The sequence below is a fragment of the Pieris brassicae genome, chromosome 9, assembly GCF_905147105.1.
Source record: "Pieris brassicae chromosome 9, ilPieBrab1.1, whole genome shotgun sequence".
NCBI classification, from domain to species: Eukaryota; Metazoa; Arthropoda; class Insecta; order Lepidoptera; family Pieridae; genus Pieris; species Pieris brassicae.
The window spans coordinates 12,948,938-12,969,598 of NC_059673.1; the positions used below are offsets into that span (position 1 = coordinate 12,948,938).

Below are 20,661 nucleotides of genomic sequence, written 5' to 3' on the forward strand. Positions count from 1 at the left end.
TAATTCAAACGACGCAAAGGCTTTCAAGTACTCCATTACACGACCGATTTCTCTTTGCGACAAAGATATTCAATATTCAATAGAATTCTCCGATTTTTCTGACAATTTCCCGATTGTACAACATTCACACAGATGCTTCAAGATATCAGGTTAACAATGTCAAGTAATGTTTTTAATGGTAAATAGCTGTTTAAAGCAGTACAGATATAATAATAAAATTAAAAATGTTTTATGATCTCAGATTAACACAATACCGATTTTGTGAAGAGAATTAGATTTATATACATTTTGTAAAGTCGCGCTACATAGGCCTTGTCCTACCAAATCCAGGATATGTGGACCAAATTCAGGATATACTAGAAAGGGATAAGTTAAAATCCATATCCAATGAGCAGGCATGGTGAATGTCATGAAATTCGATGAAGCGAGAGAGGTATGTCGGAACCGTAGCAAATACGATAGATACCGTAATCTCTGCCAATCCTTCCGGGAAAATTTACTAAACTTAGTGTCGTCAATATCATAGTCAAAGAGAATTATATTGTATGGATTACATCAATACCTTAAAATAGTCTCAATAATAAACATATTGCATTTTATTTATTTCTATGTTTAATAATTAATCTGTCTCGTATTCTCTAACACACACAGTAGTTTGTGCGCTTCGAATGTTGTCTATTCAAAGTAAATTTAAATTAAAATGTAAATTTCTATGTGTTTGTAAACATGTGAAGAACAAACCAAGAAACCCAATAGAGCAGTACAATGTAAATAAAAACTTTAACACTAAATCGTTCCTTGAATGGAATTAATGAATCGTTATGAATCAATGAAAACTTTTGCGACGTAATAGAAGTTGAACAAATTTTTTATTATTTATGGAAATTCATCGTGTTTTCCTAAATCTTGTTGTTTTCCTAGAGGCTAACAATTAATTTGAAATGAAATAATTAATTGTATTTTACGTTAGAAAATTGTACGTTTTCATTTTACTTTGCACAGTCTGGTAAGGTCTTGTAATTTAACGCTGAACTCGAAGTCTAAAGAGTTTATTTTACCTTGTGTTAAGAAACTAAAACTAAGATCAAATCTAGATCGTGATGTAGGAAACATTTGAACAAACCTGTAAACTTTCAATAACGTAATCACCAGTGTTCTAGATAGTTCTAGAAAGCCTGCTAAAAACCCAATGAGTTTGCTGGGAATTGTTAAAAAAATGTTAATTGCTAAACTAACTACTCCTAGGTTTAAATGTCATTTATAGTACGGGATTAATTTTAGGACAATAACGACATATCCGTACATACTTTTGTTAAAATATATCCATGTTCAGATGGTTAACGTCTACTGCATGATCTTTAAATATTTTTACAACTTACTCGTAATTCCATTTTTGAAATAGTAGAATTGTAAATAACAGATAATAAAATTCTCATGTCACAATGTTCGTTCCCATACTCCTCCGAAACGGCTCAACCGATTCGTATTAATTTTTTTATGCATATTCAATAAGTCTGAGAATCGGCTACTATATATATTCCAAACCCCTAAGTGATAAGAGGTGTCCACCACAAATTTGATATTTTTATTTTTTAGACAAACTTTTTGTTTACGATCTTTACGATCAGGACCTATTTTCATTATAGCAGATAGTTATTTTTATTGAACTAAAAAAAATCCTATAAATAATATGGCAAAGTAACAGATAAAATCTACAAGAACTATCGAAATACATACCGATTACAACAAGTAATTCATAATCTCCAAGTAACAAGTGTATTCATAATCTCCAATAAACTACTTTATCTCAATCATACGGCTATCATATATCTATACAACTTATCACAATACACGTTCTGTATGCTAAGCTGGTGAGACAAATCAAACCCAAAGTTCTCCACAATCGTATTTATAAATTCCACTTAACAGAACACCTGCTTCTAATAAAATCTTATTCGAAACGAGATAATTTGAATACAACATTATGATGACGTTATACATAATATAGTACTACTATATATATATAGTTAAAAGTTTAACTTTCGAATCTATTTATATGTTTAATTTTTAGATTTAGATAAAATTATTTGAAAAGATTACTATTCTGGCAACTAAACAACTTTTATTTTAGAAAATTTTTAATGTTGGTACTATAATAATGTAGGAACTACAATTTGTTATTTAGTTAAACTGATATACAATTTTAAATATAATCCTATACATGCAAATTAAAGTAATTCAAGTGGAAGGTGAAGGCTCCAGAAGATAAAACACTTCTTATATGGAAATTGTATTCGTTTTTACAACAAGCTCCCAAAATTAGAGAATTATCAGTAAATAAATTCAAGGCCTCGTGAAACGAAAATTAATCAATAAAGCTTTTAATAAATTTGACGAATAATTATATGATCCCTTTTTTATAGACAAACGGGCAGGAGGCTCACCTAATGTTAAGTGACACTGCCACCCATGGACACTCTCAATGCGAGAGGGCTCGCGAGTGCGTTGCCGGCCTTTTAAGAAGGGCAGCTGTTTCCACATAGCGGTGGTGCGCGGCTTAAATTGCTTTGAAAAACGCTCAGTCGTAGAAAAATCCTAATCCTTGGGATTGATTTGCTCCAGTTAAATCAATTTGTATGACTTTAAAAGAGTGGCGGAAAGTTTCTTGCCAGTTCTTCTTGCCCGCTCTACGCCCTTGATTTGCGAACTGGTAGTAAATGTAAATTTACAATTAATTGAACTTGTTTTTGCCTAAGTGAGTTTACCTATTTGAATAAAGACATTTTCAGTTTGAATTTATGACATTATGATCATTAATATAACATGTCCATATATGGCTGATTGTGCGGTTTTTATAATTAATCAATCTAAATCTAAATTGTATGTTTTATTATTATTATACCTAGATAATAAATACAACAACTACGGTGATAAAGTAACAAAAACATAATAATAATATATAATGTCTATAAACAATAATTTCGCAGATGGTCCGAATCATTTAACACCTCAATCATTTAGATCAGTAATTGATAACTTTAGTACACTTTTGAACGTCTCGTAAAATTATTCTTTATATTCTTTACATTTACTGTCAGTTCTCAAATAAAGGGCGTAGGACGAGCGAGCTCTCCGTTAGACTTATCATATTTTAAAGCATATACTTATTGTATATGCTTTAATATACATAAATACGAATATCTATATTTACGAAAATAAATTGCTTTTCGTTTGTCTCGCGAAATCTCGGGAATGGCTGGATAGATTTATGTAATTATGATCTTAAATGTTTTGGGAAGTTCAGAGAAGGTTTAAAGTTATTAATAATGAAATAAATATAAACTGTTTCTAGTTGGGAAATAATTGACAAACTTTTAATCAATATAAAAGCCACTTAGTTCTCTTATATAAATATATTTTTATATATGAGATATCGATAAATAGATACCTTTAAAATATTTGTGATTGATAACTGTAATATAAACTGACCTCTTTGGTCGGTTTAAAAAAAGTTGTAATAAGTTTTGACACAAATATACACATATTTAATAATAATTATTATGTGACGAGTATGTACACTCTATCAGTAATATATGTGGGTCTTGGCCTCAGATATAATTGCTCCATTATTTTTCTAGGCATCAATATTTTCGACACACTTCAACTTTTTGATCTAAACCTGGGTAATTCCAAATGCTTTCACCGAGTAATAAATTATAAACCTTAAACAAAGAATATTTTAAGTCTACAATAAATCTACGAGTAAATGAAAAAAATATGAGCGCTTAGTGAAAATAAAGCTGAAATTTTCATTTTAAATCCGAAAACTGTGAAAATTTTCTCTACTTATTCAACCTCGAAGTGAATTTATGCAGAGCTTCTATCATTCCGTCTTAAAAAGTATTATGAGCTACTCTGTAAACGTATTGTTGGTGAAAAACATTTTCCCTTGAATAATTTACGTTATGTACACATTTCCGTGGAGCTTATGATTTTAACTAGTTTTAATGAACTGACTGATTTTAACAATTAAATGAATATGATAAAGCTTAAAATATTTAGGTTTCTGGAAGGATTAAATTAAAACAATATAATAATAGTGTGATTTATATAATTTTTAGAAAAAAATACATTTACCTACGTTGAAAAATATGTGTCACTTCAAAAATATTTTATGTGAATGACTTCTGTTCTATAAATACAACCAACATTTTATATTATTTTATAAAATTAACTAAGTAAGTGTGATCGTAGTACAATACTTTAACATCTATGGTATTCACATATCAAAATATGTCAACGAAACAAATGCCTATAAAGTAAAGGAATAAATCTCTAAACAGACAAACTGTTCTTTATGCAATATGTTATAGTAGGATTTATAATACTACCACAACCAGCTTCCCAAGATGGAATGCTATCTTTCTCCGCCTTAATGAATAGAAGCAATGCGGGACAAGATAAGCAACATCTTAAATACATTAAAGTATTGCGGGGAAGGATTGGAAAATGGTGGCGAGGATAAGAGATAAGTGGATGAATTTAGAGGAAGCCTTCACTCCGTCGGAGGTCGTGTCAATAATAATGACATGGACTGAATGTAATCCTGATTATGTTGTACTAAAATAAAGGCTTTCTATTTACACGAGCAGAATACCGACAAATAAATTAATAATCGTCAATTTTAATTAATAACTAGTTAAGATATTTAGGTGAATTGCAAAAGCACTAATTCATATGTCACGATGGTACCAGCTACCTGAAAGAACGTTAAAAATAAGCCCTTACGAAGTTTGCGTACCTTTTTTAACTTAAAATAAGGTGATTTGGTATGCGACAAACGGGCAGGAGGCTCGGGGCTCGATGCGGGGGATGTTATACCTTATTTGCTGTGATACCCAAGAATACTTTTAATGTCAGAGGCTGCGCGAGTGCGTTGCCGGCCTTTTAAGAATTGGTAATATGTATTTTTGCACATGTTGACTACCTTATTTAATTTAATAAAACTTTTTTTCTCTTCTCACAGTGGTTGCATGGAAGAGATCTCTCGAAAGCGATAAGGCCGCCAGTTGTCCTCTTTTTAATTTAATTATGTTCTTTTGATATTATGTGCAACGAAGTGGTAATAATAATAATAATCTGACGATCTCAAAATCAAGTTTTTAGACGTACTGATAGCACAAGTTCCCTGGTAACTCGGAAAAAGTCCATCCCGGTGAGTGCCACCGACTCTCCATGTACTTGCTCGATGAATCTCTGCACCTGTTACATTATTTATTTAATTACGTTATTTAAATGTCTATTATGAAAAATGTTATTCTGTACAAACAAGTGTAACATTTATAAGTGTATTTCACACGAGTATCTCACAAGAAATAAAATTAATATACAGTTAATTTGTGTTTGATATTTAAACTAGAAGTTGATGACGACTGAGCCTGTGATTGACAAGCCTTGTGCAATTAAACTCTTATGCACAAAATTAAATAGTAAGACTGAGAGAAATGTGACAGGACTATTAAGAACATAGGTTTATAAATCGTGCCAGGTACATGCAACTGTGTTTATCAGAGATAAATCTATTTTGCTTATGAAAACAGCAAAAACAAATATAATACAATAGAAATAAAGACCTCGCTACAATAGACTGGAGATGGTACAGCATAAAGAACCGGTGCTGCCACCTGGGTTGCTGAGTGGACCTTTGAAGCAATCAGCGCCACGACAAGGGATCGTCCCATGATAAACATAATTGAAGTCAATATGTAGACTATGTACTCGTAACCATTGAAGAGACTAAAAAGGCAATTAATTTATAATTTTGATACGTACGGTTAAAACTAGGAGAAGAATATAACGTTTCATATACACATACACTTCACAGAACTTTCATAAATAGGTCGATAATTCACACTTTAGTAATCGCATGGAATTAGGGCTATTAGTTATAGGTATGGTTGTAAGATAACCGTTGAGACTTATAAAAAGCAAAATATTCCCTTAATCCAGTTAATGCACAGATTAATCTGAGTTATGGACGGGCAATTCGTGTCTTCCTAGTCTGTACATTGGTCGCTGTGTTACTCTGTGCGGATAGCGCGACGTATAATTTGAGATTACCTTTATAGTTGGATCGTAAGAATTTTGATAAGATGAAAAAAAATATATATAACTTCTCATAAATGTCGAATGTTTTTGATAGATAGCTGTGAAGAAACGTTTCACAGCGCACAAGACAAAAAAATCATACCCGGAACCAAAATCCGGACAGTTCTTGTTTGGCACATTGTTGAAGTTAAGGCCGTATCTGAAAAAATATTACAGTCAAATTTAAGTGTTTTTTTTTTTATAATAACATGACCAAGGATACAAATCCTTCAGTTTAAATTCTATCTATGACAATGTTGATAGATTATTTTGTTTACCGGAGTTATGTAACAATAGTTAAGGTACACATACATAGGCTTATTGCCAGTTCTTTTCTTCCGTTCTACGCCCTGAACGAGAACTGGCAGTAAATGTAAAATTAGAAGCATTTAATGAATATTTATTTTATATTGACGCTCATAAGTGTACATTGTGTTACCTATATGAATAAATGATTTTTAATCATATAGGTAAAAAATATATTTTCGTATATTTAAAAAATTAGAAGCATAAGTATTAAGTAATCTTCAAACGCTTTGAGCCAAATTGAGCCCTTTAGTTTTAATCACACTCATAAATTGTAATTTAACATTCTCGTCCAATGACATAAGTGTTACTTTAATTTTTAACCACATGTTAGTTTTTGTTAGTCTCTAATGTTTAGTTAGTTATACGTACATATTTTTAAAGATTAAAGTCAGTTATTGCCCACTTTCAAAGAAAGTGTTTCAATTAACATATATCAGAACATATCCATACAACAACCGCCACTGATCTTAACCCTAACTGAAAGTTACCCTGGATTTTTTAATATTCATATTTGACAATGGACAATGACAGTAGGCCTGTCTCCCTAATTAAATTTAAACACTTACGATAATATATAAAACAATTGCAAGCAGACGAAGAACAAATTGCTGGCAAACGAAACGAATATAATTGTATTGATATAATGATCAAATATTCGCACTAAACGTGTCGCGCTGCTGTAGTCCTCTCGGAGTTTCTTCCAGAATGACGATGGCAGGAACTAAAATACACATAAAATTATTTAATTAAGTATTTATTATGAATAATAAGTTGATTTTAACTAAGTTTAAACAAGGTATTTTTCATAGTTAACAAGTTTGGTTAACATAGCTTTTACACATTGACAGAAAACATGTTTTAAACCGGATTAAAGCTATTTGTATTATTATAAACTTATAATTATTTACATATTTTTAAGTTTATTTTTTCCGACGTTTCGATACATATATAAATAAATATAGATAACATAACTGTCTCTACACCTATGATACTTTTGACATTCAACACATTTTGTCTTCAGGCACCGTGACCACACACGCTGTTAAATACGCGAAACGTTGGAAAAATTTAAAATTATGTAAATAATTATATTAAAGTACAAATAGCTTTAATCCGGCTAAAACATTGTTTTCTTTCAAGGTATTTTTCGTTTAACACAAGAAAATTATCAATGAAAAGGAACCGCCACGAATTCTAACGAGTAAAAAGGATTGTCGAATTTATTTACTTCATAAGTACAAACCTGGCCCTCAGAAGAAAGCAGTCTTTTGTTAATTTGTTCCAATACAGAACTTAGGTAGAGGCTGATACATATTATAAAAAGATGTGAGTAATTCCAATTCAGCGTACATACAATATTCAAGAACTGAAACATGAATATATTAATAATGATAATTACGATTTGATTGACCCCCATCGTGAGTCACCCATAAAGCGTAAAACAATAATTGGAAGCCTATACATACACCCGTACAAGAGTTCGACTCCTGGTAAAGCAATTAATTCGTGATAAGAGCCCTGTTCAATGGGGCAATTGTCATTTTAAATTTGTTGTTGCTTGTGTGATATACAGTTTTTTAACACGTAGGGTTGTGGAGGCGGTAATTACAGATTTATATTGGGGTCTGGTAGAAAATACCGGTGACCTCGGAGCTGGTGTTTTACACGACAAATAAGTATCGCAATACAGCAAGGAAATGCTGCCAGGATTAAAGTTACAATGCCACAGGGACCAAACTTTGTAAATTTCTAATTGAAATTTTTAACTGTTATTATTATTACTATGTATGTCTTTCAAAAAGCAATACATATAACTCACCGTTAATAATACTGATAGGACCCCATTATAAGGTAAATTGAGATAGGATATCCAATCGAAATGTTGTTCAATATAAGTCTGGTAAACATCAGTTTTTGTTACGCAGTCGGTTAAATGCGCAAATTGTGAAATTATCGATAGAACATGTTCAACTGAAAAATAGTTGTCACCTTCAATGAGGAATGGGACCCATTTTTGTGCGCTATCAGGCTTTGAGGGTAGCCTTAAGCACATTCCTTAAATTTGTACAATTGTTAAACAAAAACTATAGAGTAGAATCTATTAAAATATTTTATTCAATCACGGTTAAACACAAATGGATAGTATGGTGAAAGCTAATCTTGAGAAAACAAATTGTCTTTCAATCCAAAAAAATCTACAAGCGCCAGGCACAGGCTGATCACTTGTTTAAAATTAAAAAAAAATTAAAGAACCGGGTGCAATCTGCTGCAAATATATAGGGTTTTAACGGATTATTATTATTCTGTATGAACGTAAAGTATGTTAAATATAAATCACACAATATTTTCACAGAACCAAACGTTAATTAGTCAAATGAAAAAGTTCACACATTTACACACACAGTATACAATTGTGACAGACTTACATAAGGCAAAAGTGAACATAAGAATCGTGGCTAAGGTGCATTTGAATTGAATACGTGGATCTATATATTCATCTAGACGTGATGACGTCACTTCCTGACATATAACTTGCCACTTCCGTGCTAAGCGTAGAAACAGGAAACTCGTAACGAACGTTGTTCCATAGAATATCACGTTAGCTGTAACAAAGATGAAAAATAATTCTAAAGATTGTATTTATTTTTAACCGATTTTATGGTCAGGTAATCTAGACTAAGACTTATATTTGGCCACTAAGACTTAATCACTTAATCACCAGTATTGTAAATTGAATAGCAAGAAGTTTTAATTCCATTTTTGAATTTTCTAACCTTCAGAGAGCATTAAAAATTTAACCTTCTTGGTTACATTTATTTTACTCACTAATGTTTTCATTTCTTTTAAATTTACTGTAAACAGCGTCAATATGTTATTTAGATCTTATAGTCCACTTTAGCCAGCTAAAAATAGGATGTACAAATATTTACATAGTCTTAATGCTTTTGGTTTATTGTATTGCCTTCCTTCTAGTATAATATTTAATATCAGATGATATTGCACATAAAATTACTTACCCAAGGTTGAGACTGAGATATTTTTTTTGAAAATATCCATAATACACAATAATGTTATTAGCATTTGAAAAAAACACAAAATTATACTGTAAATGTGTTTCATGGATTTACTCTCAAATCTGAAAAAGTATAAAATAAATTCACTATTCCCAGATCAAAACGTCCTCTACTTGGACTTTGCACACTTGAATCCGAAATAAAAACAATGTAATGTATAGTTAGTTGGTTGGTATAACACCAGATTAATTAAGTTAATTTATGTACTAAATTTTGTTTTAATAAATATAATAACGAGTTGTATCACACTTGGGTATGTTTATATGTAATCCCAATAGAATGCATGAGGGATTTCGGAGCCACACTGACTGGGCCTTGTACTACTGATTTAAATGGTAATTGTTCCAGGCACTGAATTAGAATAACAAAGATTCTGGCGGTAGATAAAAAAACGGTGGTGCTAATTTTTTTCTGATTACTAAGACGTCTGTGCCTGATACCCGCCGACAATGTGTTAGGTTAAAGGCATGCCTTTAAAGGCTTTCTCCCGATGTTTTCATTAGCCATACGAGCGACAGTTACACCCGCACATAGACAGAAAGTCCATTGATTCACAGCCGGGCCTCGAACTTACGACCTCTAGGATGAGAGTCGCTGAAACTACTATGCCATTTCAGATTTAGGATGTCAGACTCTCTCTGTCTGCTTCTTGGAGTAGGGGATGCCCAAATGCATTTCCTCCTCGTCTATCAAAATAAAAGTAAAAGTGGTTGTGTTAGTGAGTAAAGCTTCAACCACTTCCTTAACTGTCAGAGAGACTCATGTAAAGTATATATGTAATCGCGTTTAACAAAATATTGTAGAACCTTATTTTTGATACATCTTTTCCTAATGCACCAGAGACTGGATTGAGACCTATAGTATTTCCAGCAATGATAAGCGTAGAGAAAGCTCTTTTAAAAGCATCTTGTTGAGTCTGAAAGTCATGTTCACACTGTGACCTTAAACGGCTTATACCTGGAATGGTAACAAAAATAATAACACTTATGGCAATTCTGTCGTATGAATTCGTACCACCATATTTTTACCGAAAAATCTATTGAGCTTGTAATAACAATAATAATTTTAGTAAAATGAATTCATAATTTTAAAATATCTCATCTATGAATAACCAAACAGAACTTTTAAATATAATGAATAATGTACTTACAATTTATTAAGCGAGCCGGATTAATTAATTGTAATAATTTATTTTGCTTTCCATCTTTAAAATTCCTGAAATTATAATAGTATGTAGTACTAAGCCCATCGTAAATATATATGTTTGTAATAAATACCATTTTCCCTTGTCACTTTCCACGGTTGCGTTTATATGTATATTTACTTTTTTCAGGTCTAACTGATTGCCTGAAAAAAAATCAATTTAACAAAAGCATTATTTAAAAATAAAATTCACTATCAAAGACAGAATTACTTCGCTCCTTCACATTAATTTGCAAAGGCTGGTTCATTATCAAAATAATGGAAATAATAAAACAATTTAGCTCTAAAAATATTGGTAAGCTTAAATAATGTTCAAAGAAAAATTAAAAGGTCTTTTAATGACACGAAATTTCAACTTTTAACACAGAAGGAGTTTTATAAACAATGTTGGTGATAATAGTCAAGGCAGAAGTGTTAAAGACAGAGCTGGACAAAAACAAAAAAATAATTTTGTTTATATTCAGATTTTATTATGTAAATTTTGGTTGTAAAAGCGATAAGCATCGTGATTGCCGATAACGTCAATAAATGTAAAAATTATAGGTTGAAGCCTCAAATCGTAGCACAAACTTAACCAATGAATTATTAATATTGATAATGACTTCAAAATTACTTAGTAAAAGTGTTGTTTGACGAAACAATTTACTCGATAAATCCTGAATATTCAATAGATCTTGCGCTTTCAAGTCAAACATTTTCTTTAATGAACAATAATTAAATAATATTTTACGAAGAGGTAAAGATTTTGGATTTGTGAGTTTGTTGGGGATCCCCCTACTAAACCAATTTTTTTTTACTGTTAAACAGTCAAATTATTTCTGTGTGTTATACTAACATTATGAATTTTTTCATGATAATTTGATGAGCTAGCTCAAAGTCCGTCGAACGAAAACTTTTCTTACGATTGCTGCCGTAATATCGTAGGTAGTAAGTAGACATTTACTAAATAAGTCACCGACTTACTTCCTTTTATTTTATATGAGAACAAGTCCTTCACAGCGTCTATGTGTCTATCTATTCGCGATAATCTAAAAAAACAAGGAAAGTAAATAAAAAATTCAAGTTTTACGGATCACGGTTGCCCACTCGGTTGGGCACAATTGTTATACAATGGTGATTGCAAGTAATGCCCAAACTACATAACTTAAAGGACGTTACAAATCACGTCAAAAAACCATAATTATAACAGACGCTTGTTTGCATCCTGTCTCACTTAGAGGTAACGCAATTTACACATGTATATATATATATGTAATATTGAGCAGTGTTGTCCTAGTGGTTTTAGGGTGTGACTCTCATTTTTGAGGTCGTAGTTTCGATCCCCGGCTGTGCACCGATGGAGTTTTTTGCGTATTTAACATTCGCTCGAACTGTGAAGGATAAGATCGTTTGAAACCGTTTCGCCTAAATCCTTAAAGTCGACTGCGTGTGTCAGGCACAAGAAGCTGATCAGCTGATCTATTAGATTGACAAATGATAATGAAACAGATACCAATCCCAGACCTCGAAAGGTATAGCACCACTGATTTAGGAACTAAATATTACTTAATAGAACTATAGGAATATAAAATTGTCTTTCACAATGATCACATACAAAGTTTAAAAATAAAAATAAACGCATTTAATTTCCCAAGTGATTAAAGTCACATTATTCATTCCTTCATATGATACATTGTATTTTAAACTTTATAGTTTTACATTGTTACTATCGTAAAAGGAATACTTTCATTTATTTTACGACTTAAGTGGGATATCTAAGGCGCATCTATGTTTTATAAGCAAATTATTTATAAGTGTTGGCCTAGAGGTTGGAGCGTGCACATCTTAACACTGTGTATAAGTGCACCTTTTTATGTACGCAATTAAAACTATTAAGAGCATGAAAGAGACATAAATCAGAGGCAAAGGCTTAGAGGTGATGGCCCCCTTTTTAACGTCTTGATAAGCTGATTTATTTTGATATTTATAAGTTTCTATGAAAAATTTGAAGCATACCTTATAACCAATATTAGAGCCAATTAATGTGTTACGTTACGTTACAAAAACATAGACAGTAAAATATTTAGTCCAATCACAGGTAGGCGAATCTCCATCCATCCAATCCATCATGGAATAATTCGCCACGGACTTAGCATAAGTCTTGCGGTTTCTAAGAAAACGATCACCTCGGCTGCAACTATTAGCCAGCCAATCAGATCTTCGCACGTCTTTCTCAATTAAATACTCGTGGCCTGGAAGAGATCGCTCGAAAGCGATAAGGCCGCCAGTTGCCCTCCTTTTGATTTAATTATGTTCAATTTTTTTGTAGTGTAACGAAGTGTTAATAAATAAATACTCTGATTGGCTTAAGCGTTGTTTAACCCTTTATTCCGCGATTATTGTATTATTGATATTCGTAAAAGATTAGACCTATTTTTTTCTATAAAGCCCTTATTATTATAACAACAACCTAAACGATAAGTTAATCTCGTATCAGAATTAAAAGTTGTCTTCTAAAATGTAATTGTAAATGAATGTCTAAGATTTTTCCGACAAAATGTGTTAGTTACACCGAAATATTTCTTTACATTTGAAAATTATATTAAACAAAAGTTTATTAGCTTACTAATTGAAGTAACAAAAATAATATATGCATTTATTTAGTCATTAACAGGAACCCCGGTTTCTTAATAGTTGTATAATTCATAGGTTATTCCCATCAATGTTCTTATTTGTGTTAACAAAACTTAAAAAAATGGTATTCAGTGAAAACGGTCCTCGACCAGGAGAAAGCTTTGAATTAGTAAAAAAGTGAATTTAATATATAATATTTAAAATTTAATATTTATTTTAATACGTATAAATTGTATTTACAATTTTATTAACCTACAAAGCAGTAATAAAAATAATTTAAAAGAAAATTACAACTATATTAAAAAGTTTGGTCCCTGTGGCAGTGTACAGTGTAGCAGTAGTATGATTTATCACATAAAATATAAAGAGAGTGAGGAAGTAGAAGCTCTATAATTAGTTCCGTATAAACTTGTTATTACAAATACTGAAAATGTTTAGAAAATTAAAAACGGCTAATTGTAGAAAGTTGCCAATACTTTTACTGTTTTTCGAAGTAATCTTCGGCACGGTCCTCTCTACACATCGTCGCATTCGATGGATCCTGGTATGGCATTTTCATATGCTTTCACTGCATCTTCAGGGCTAGTAAAGCCAATACCTCGAATTTTATCCTTAGTTCTGGGGAATAAATGAAAGTCACAGGGCGCCAGGTCAGGACTGTATGGCGGATGACTCATTATGTCAACACCTTCCATAGTCAAATATTCCGTTTTGCGGAGTGCACTGAAGCATCGTCGTGGTCATGGAGGATCCTGCTTCGAGGGCACTGCTGTCGATATTTTTCCAAGACAACAGGCAAACAGCGATTGACATACCAGTCCGCAGTAAAAGTCCTTCCATCTTCTAGCATAACTATCGCGAAATGACTTCTCCGACCAAAGAATGAGACAATCATCTTTTTTCCCTGACTTCTTCCTTTCTTTATCTTATTCTGGAAAGGTAACACCCACTAAGCTGATCGTTTTTTGGTTTCAGGTTTGTAGCAATATATCCAACTTTCACCACCTGTGACGATGTCAAATACAGCCTTTAAGTCACTGCCGTTGAACTTATCAAACATTTGGCGACACCAGTCCATGCGAAGATGTTTCTGGTCGTCGGTTAAACTATGGGGAATCCATCAGGTACAAAGCTTCCTGATGCCTAAATGTTCGTGTAATAGTTTTTTTTAATTTGACTCATACCAATGCCTATTGCCCGTATCTGCTGATAGGTCACTTTCTTATCTCCCTCTATCGTGCATAGCACAGCACTGATGGTATCTTCAGTAGTCGATGTTCAAGGACGTTCCTCACGTGGATCGTCTTTGCTATGTCCACGTTTAAACTCGTTAAGCCAATTGTAAATAGTGGCACAATATGAACTGCTAATCGCAGCCTATCATAGCTTTGTTGTTGAGTAAGCCCACAACGAAAGTCATAACAAATCATTGACTGAAAGTTTTAGTTTTAGATTTACCACCAATTCACAAAAATAAATGACAAACGAATGCAATATACTACATTAGGTTACCAAAGAGTTCAAAAATTTAAATTAAAAACAAGTTTTTTTTGGCAGTGTTCCTAACTGGCCTGTTCTAAAAAAAATCAGTGTTACCGACGTATAACTATTGATAATCGCGCTTATAATAAATGTACCGCAGTAGCTTAAATAATAATATTAATAATAAAATAGACCACGTTAAAGACAAACATAAAGTACCTTCTGCATATCGATGGAAATTAAAATTTACATTTTTGTTAACACTATATGATTGAATAAAGTTAGAAGTATTTTAAATTACTTTTGCGAGATGCCGAGCCAGTAAAGGTCGTTGGAGATACGAACTCGAATTTTCAAAAACGAGGATTCTCCTCATTAAAGGCTCGCTATGTACGTTCGAACATGGGTGTCCATAGACTGCGGTAGCTGATTTTTATGGGTATTCTGTAGACTAGTTTGTATGTATAATAAAATCAAAAAGAAGCAATAATATTTTATTTCCACCATAATTATAATTGTAAATTTGTTATAAGATAGCTGCAAATACATTAAATACATGTACCTAATATACTATTTCAAACGCTCATATTACAATAATGACAGAACTGCAAAAAAATTAAGCGCTGTTTTTTTAAATTCTTATTTATTTAGGTGTACTTAATCTGGATCCTAAAAAAGCATAGAACGTCACATTTTTGATAATGATAAAATGTTGGTTAAAACAAAAGATAAAATAGTAAAAAACCAATTAAAATGTATAAGTGACTTCCAAAACTTTTAATTGGTAAAGTTTTTAAAGTTCATAAGGAAGGACTAAAAACGTTTATTTAGCCTAGTGTTCCCACTGGGCTAAACCACAACCAACAACCAAATATACCACAAGAATTCGCCCTTGTGGTACATTTTCGCTTGAAGAAAGGCTCTCTGTAGGAAAGTCTTTCTGAAGCGTCCAACAATAGTCTGCCATTATTAAGACTCCATCTTCCCTGAAAGAATGTGAAAGCGTTCACATTACTCTTCACTCACATTTTCTAAATTTTCCCGAAAGTCGTCGACGAATGAAAAAAAATGTACTTTTGTATGAAAAAGCTTCAAGAATCAAACAACACCAAACATTCTTTTCACGATTTGTAGTTAGGGTCCTTGTTATTGCCAAAAAAATACGTATGTTAAAATGAATTGTGGATCAGCTGTCTAATAGCTGGTCCAACGATAACACCTTCCTTCAACTTTGCCCCCGAGAGGCCTGAAAACTTTGATATTAAGTATTTGAAGCCATTTCCACCTCTTGGACTTAACTAATGGATAAATGCTAGTTTTTGGGTCCAGTGATTTGCTCAGACAAAGAGTTCTTTATTTAGAAAGCACTGACATTTATGGCCTATTATGCATTAAAAACAGTAATAAAATCAATTTTTCCCAGTTGCAAATTACCTTATAGTATATAAAGTATTTTATTTATATTTTTAGAAATCCTAGAATATACTTAGAAATCAATGGAAAACATCCAGACAGCATTTTTGTTGCAGACCCGCGTAATCAATTAATAGATATAATGCAAAAACGTAGTTTCATTTTTATGCATTTCGTATTCTTCGTCAGATGGCATCGCTCGAGTGCGGCTGTTCTGAAGTAAGACAACTTCATACGTCACTACTGTAGCGATTGCCTAGAAAAAAGAAACGGATGTTTAATAGTCATATTGCCGATAAAATATTTTCTTGCAATATGCCTAGCCTCAAGTAAAAATGGTATGGGCCTCGGGTTTTTGGATGTTTTTTCTAATAGTAATAAAAATTTTTTACGCCGTTGACAGGGTCTACGGCATGCCGATAAGGCACCAAAAGTGCAATATTAAATGCGCACATACCCCTATATATCGGCTGACTCTTCTTTTACCATGTTGATTAGGAGAATCTCCCTGTAAGTAATCTACCATGGCTAACGGCTTCCGTTTATATAAAAAAAAAAAAACAATTCGCACGTATAAAGTCCATTGGTGCCGGGAATAGTTGTATTACATTTTTTTATCATTAAGTTAAATAATAAGACAACTTAACAGGGATTTAGTATAGTTAGTTCGGTATGTATTTGGAATCCATATAAAGATAGACCTATTATTTTAAATTTTACTCCAGTTAATAATACTTACAGAAAAAAGCATTTGTTTAGTGACGGAAAAGCAAATTCCACTCAAAGCTGGATTACAGTACTGAATTTGACGAAAAAATCGTTGCACCTGAAAGAGAGAAGGATCATAATCGTTTGCCCAACAACTAAAAAGAAAGAATTGTGAACTACAAAATATAGCTATCGAAAACTCCCTACGCACTTGTTACATGCATGGAGGATTAAATCTGCTGTTTATTACTGGCCGAAAAAAAGTCTGGGCTTGGCAGAAATAACTAGTAGTAGATTCTAACTACCGATTAAGTTTTTTAGACGAAGAGCAAATAAACATTTAAATTATCTAAAAAACAATATATAATAACATTTTAAAATGTACGGACATCAAGTGTGTAGTCTTGCGTTTGGATATTGCGCAGAACTGTCAGAGGTTTCAGGGCCTCCGTGTTGACGTGAACAGCCATCATCGAAATCATAATAGAACGCAGCAAGAGAAATAGTAACGAATATATGTAGTATACATTGTATTCTATTCCATCCATTGATCTGAAAATATCACAAATCAGGTCAAAAAAATTATTTAATCAAATTGCCTATACACTTATGGACGTCAATTTTAAAATCGGAAGATTTTAATTTGTATTAACTACCAATTTCCAAGGGTATATAAATGAGAGGTGGCAAAACATCGCAACTCTTTTTTAATCGCCAAATTTAACATTATGCCATAGTTTACGTAATATATTAAAACAAAATATCATAATCTAGAAACAAATTCTTGGCATCAGCAGAAAAAAAAATACGCTCTTATATTATAGTGAGAACACGACGACATAGCACGATGGATGGCCGGCGATTTTCCCCTTTGCACGTATTGCAGGCCGAAGGACAGTGCGCATGGAAGCCACGACAGTAATAAAACTTAGCACGAGATGTTATTTAGGGACTTTGGCCAGATTGCAATTGCATTATGATTGTGCAATACGGTCTACTTTTTATTTAAGTTTAATTTTTACTGAACTAATGTCTCATCTAAAACTGAAAGTTTAATGCCAATTCTTCTTATTAGTTTTTGTTTTTGATGTAAGCTGGCAGATATATCTATATATATCCTATTTTATTTGGAATTGAAAATTGTGTTGCTCTGAAAATATTTTTTTTTAGTACTTACACACTATACTAATTACATTATCTTAAACTTAAATAATACAATCTTACCTGTAAATAAAGAAACGACATTAAAAGTCTATTATAAAAGTTATCAATCCTTTTCTAAGCTTTTTACTTTAATATATGTACGCTTCTGCAGCTAGATTTGTAAAACTCCGCGAGTTGTGCATGAACTTGTACGATTTATTTGCTTAAATGATTTGTTACTATGCATTACTATAAATTACTTACAATATTACATCTTCTTCAGGGCAATCCTTATGAGAGTCATAAGCACGACTGAAATGAAAAAATAGTTATAATTAGGTAGATAACATCACAATCAAATGGGAAAATGATAATACGTATGTATAATACGGTATAGCATATCTTTTTTACGAAATCCGCAATTGTTTGTTACACACACACACACACATATAGTACAAAAACATCAATTCGAAAAAATATATAGTTACAGTCAAGCCTGTCTGAAAATATTTATAGTTAAAAGGGTAAAAATAGAAAACCTATATACATACTAAAAAGAGTAATACATCTGCAAACACACATAATATATGTTAGTGAAGAATGATATCAAAATGAGTGACGACAAGTTTTTATTGGCTTCTTTAAGTAATTTCATTATTTGTGAGTAATGCTGCCGAATCATACTCCATTCCACCGAATTCTGTAAAAATACAACAAGTACAAAATGGACTAGGCCTCATATTCTACGTCTCATTCTCTTTTCATTATAAACTGGATGTGCTTCGGAACCCGATAAACGGTTTTGGATGTTAAAGTGAGAATTGAGTTGAGCCTTAACGCTTATAAACGTTTCGTATGCGAAAAGCATTATAGTTTAAGAATAAGTCTTTACTATGTATACCCAAAGACAGATCCATTTCCTCACGATTTCCTTCACCGTACGAACCGGTGGTAATTGAGCACATATACTAATGGCGCTACTTTTAAGTCTGGCTGGTCTGCTTTTCAGATTTGTGGATCTGTTCCGTGATCATTTCTAATAGGCAAGTATATGATCAACCCTCCATGCCTAAGACACGTTGACTTTTATGGTCTAATGCGTGTCGGTACACGCACGATGTTTTCCTTCAACGTATGAGAGAATGTTAAATATCCACATAGACACAAAGTCCATTGGTACACAACCAGGGATCGAATCAATGTGCGACGTACAACAAAGTTGGTGTAGCCAGGATCTGAACACAAGCATGTGCTACTATTGAAAAAATTGGCCTTTTTTTAATAACAAATATTAATATTGTAGGCGCATATAAAATCAAAAATACTTCATTAACATAGACAATACTTACTTGAGCAGCTTGTACAGATATAATTTTGTTTATGTCTCTGAATAAATTAGATAAGTACATCCCAACACACATGATAAACACATCCAAGTAAGTCCACATAAAAGTGGATTGGAGATTTATTAGCTATAAAAAATTTATAATAAAAAAGTGTTGCATTTAAGACGCAACAATTTATACTTTTAGTGGTTTCAATAATTAAAAAATGTGAACACAATAAATTGAGTAATAAATATCATTTCTAAAATCCCCTTAAATATTTTAAGTAAGCAATAATTGTTTAATTTATCGCAATTACATATCTCCTACCTTGTATATTGCTCCTTTCCACATACTAAATGTAGTTAACCGAAAAATTTGTGTAACATACACTTGTACGTATCTGATAACTACGTTGTAATTGATTCTTTGTTCTTTCATACAATTCATTATGAAACTTAGCTTATAATTGACGGATAAAATGTGTTCAACTGTAAGTTAATAAACCGGATTTAGTTAGCGACGAGTAGCGATTCCGTAGAGCATTAAAAATTCCCGAGAAAGTTTCCGATTTCAGCACACGACGAAACTGTGTTTGGTTCCAGAACAAAGCGTAAACAAAACAAATTCGGAACATTACATTAGTAATGAAAACATGTAGTTTAAAATCTACTGGCGAATTGTGAAAATATATAACAAATAATAAACGAAATGGCCTCCAACACACTTTAAAATGAAACAGATTTCAGAAATCGAAAACTTTCTAAGAACTTTATAACGCCCAACTGTTTAGTGTAGCGTTTAGTACACGGCAAGGCGAACTGAGCTATAGTAAAGTGTGGCTTTTTTAAATATCCACTCAATCAGCCATATATAAATGTCATACAATGTCATAAAATAAGAACATTAACATAGTGTCAAAGTTAAGTTATTTACAATTGGTGTCAAATCTATGGTCCAAATAATAGTCCAAAAATCAAGGTGCCTTTATAGCGTAGGCGACATAAGCGATAAACATCTTCCTTGCTTTCTAATCCTTTTAATGCAATTCATGTTGGGTCCATATAAAATTGGCGTTTTGTATGGGCGGAACAAATAGACTTTTTTAGAATTTATTTAATTAATTAATCAAAGTATGTACCATTTCTATCTATGCATTTTTGCCATATTAAATCGCTGTAAAAATTGTATTTGGATTTTTTACCAAACCCTCTATTAGACCCTCTATTTGAAGTCAGAGGGTC

General features: G+C 32.1%; 2 protein-coding genes across 2 annotated transcripts; both read right to left on the reverse strand.

Annotated features, from left to right (window-relative positions):
* Nucleotides 1-4,708: 4,708 nt before the first annotated feature.
* LOC123714421 (gustatory receptor for sugar taste 64f-like) lies at nt 4,709-13,899 on the reverse strand. Its single transcript, XM_045668662.1, has 7 exons — nt 13,829-13,899; nt 7,700-7,760; nt 7,023-7,177; nt 6,251-6,307; nt 5,634-5,796; nt 5,173-5,262; nt 4,709-4,759 (listed from the first exon to the last, which is right to left on the reverse strand). Exons 1-7 carry the CDS (start codon nt 13,897-13,899, stop codon nt 4,709-4,711), a joined length of 648 nt encoding a protein of 215 aa, XP_045524618.1.
* A 3,051-nt stretch (nt 13,900-16,950) lies between these two features.
* On the reverse strand, nt 16,951-19,867 carry LOC123714422 (gustatory receptor 5a for trehalose-like). Its single transcript, XM_045668663.1, has 6 exons — nt 19,748-19,867; nt 19,442-19,564; nt 18,644-18,792; nt 18,357-18,404; nt 17,339-17,501; nt 16,951-17,067 (listed from the first exon to the last, which is right to left on the reverse strand). Exons 1-6 carry the CDS (start codon nt 19,865-19,867, stop codon nt 16,951-16,953), a joined length of 720 nt encoding a protein of 239 aa, XP_045524619.1.
* Nucleotides 19,868-20,661: the final 794 nt, after the last annotated feature.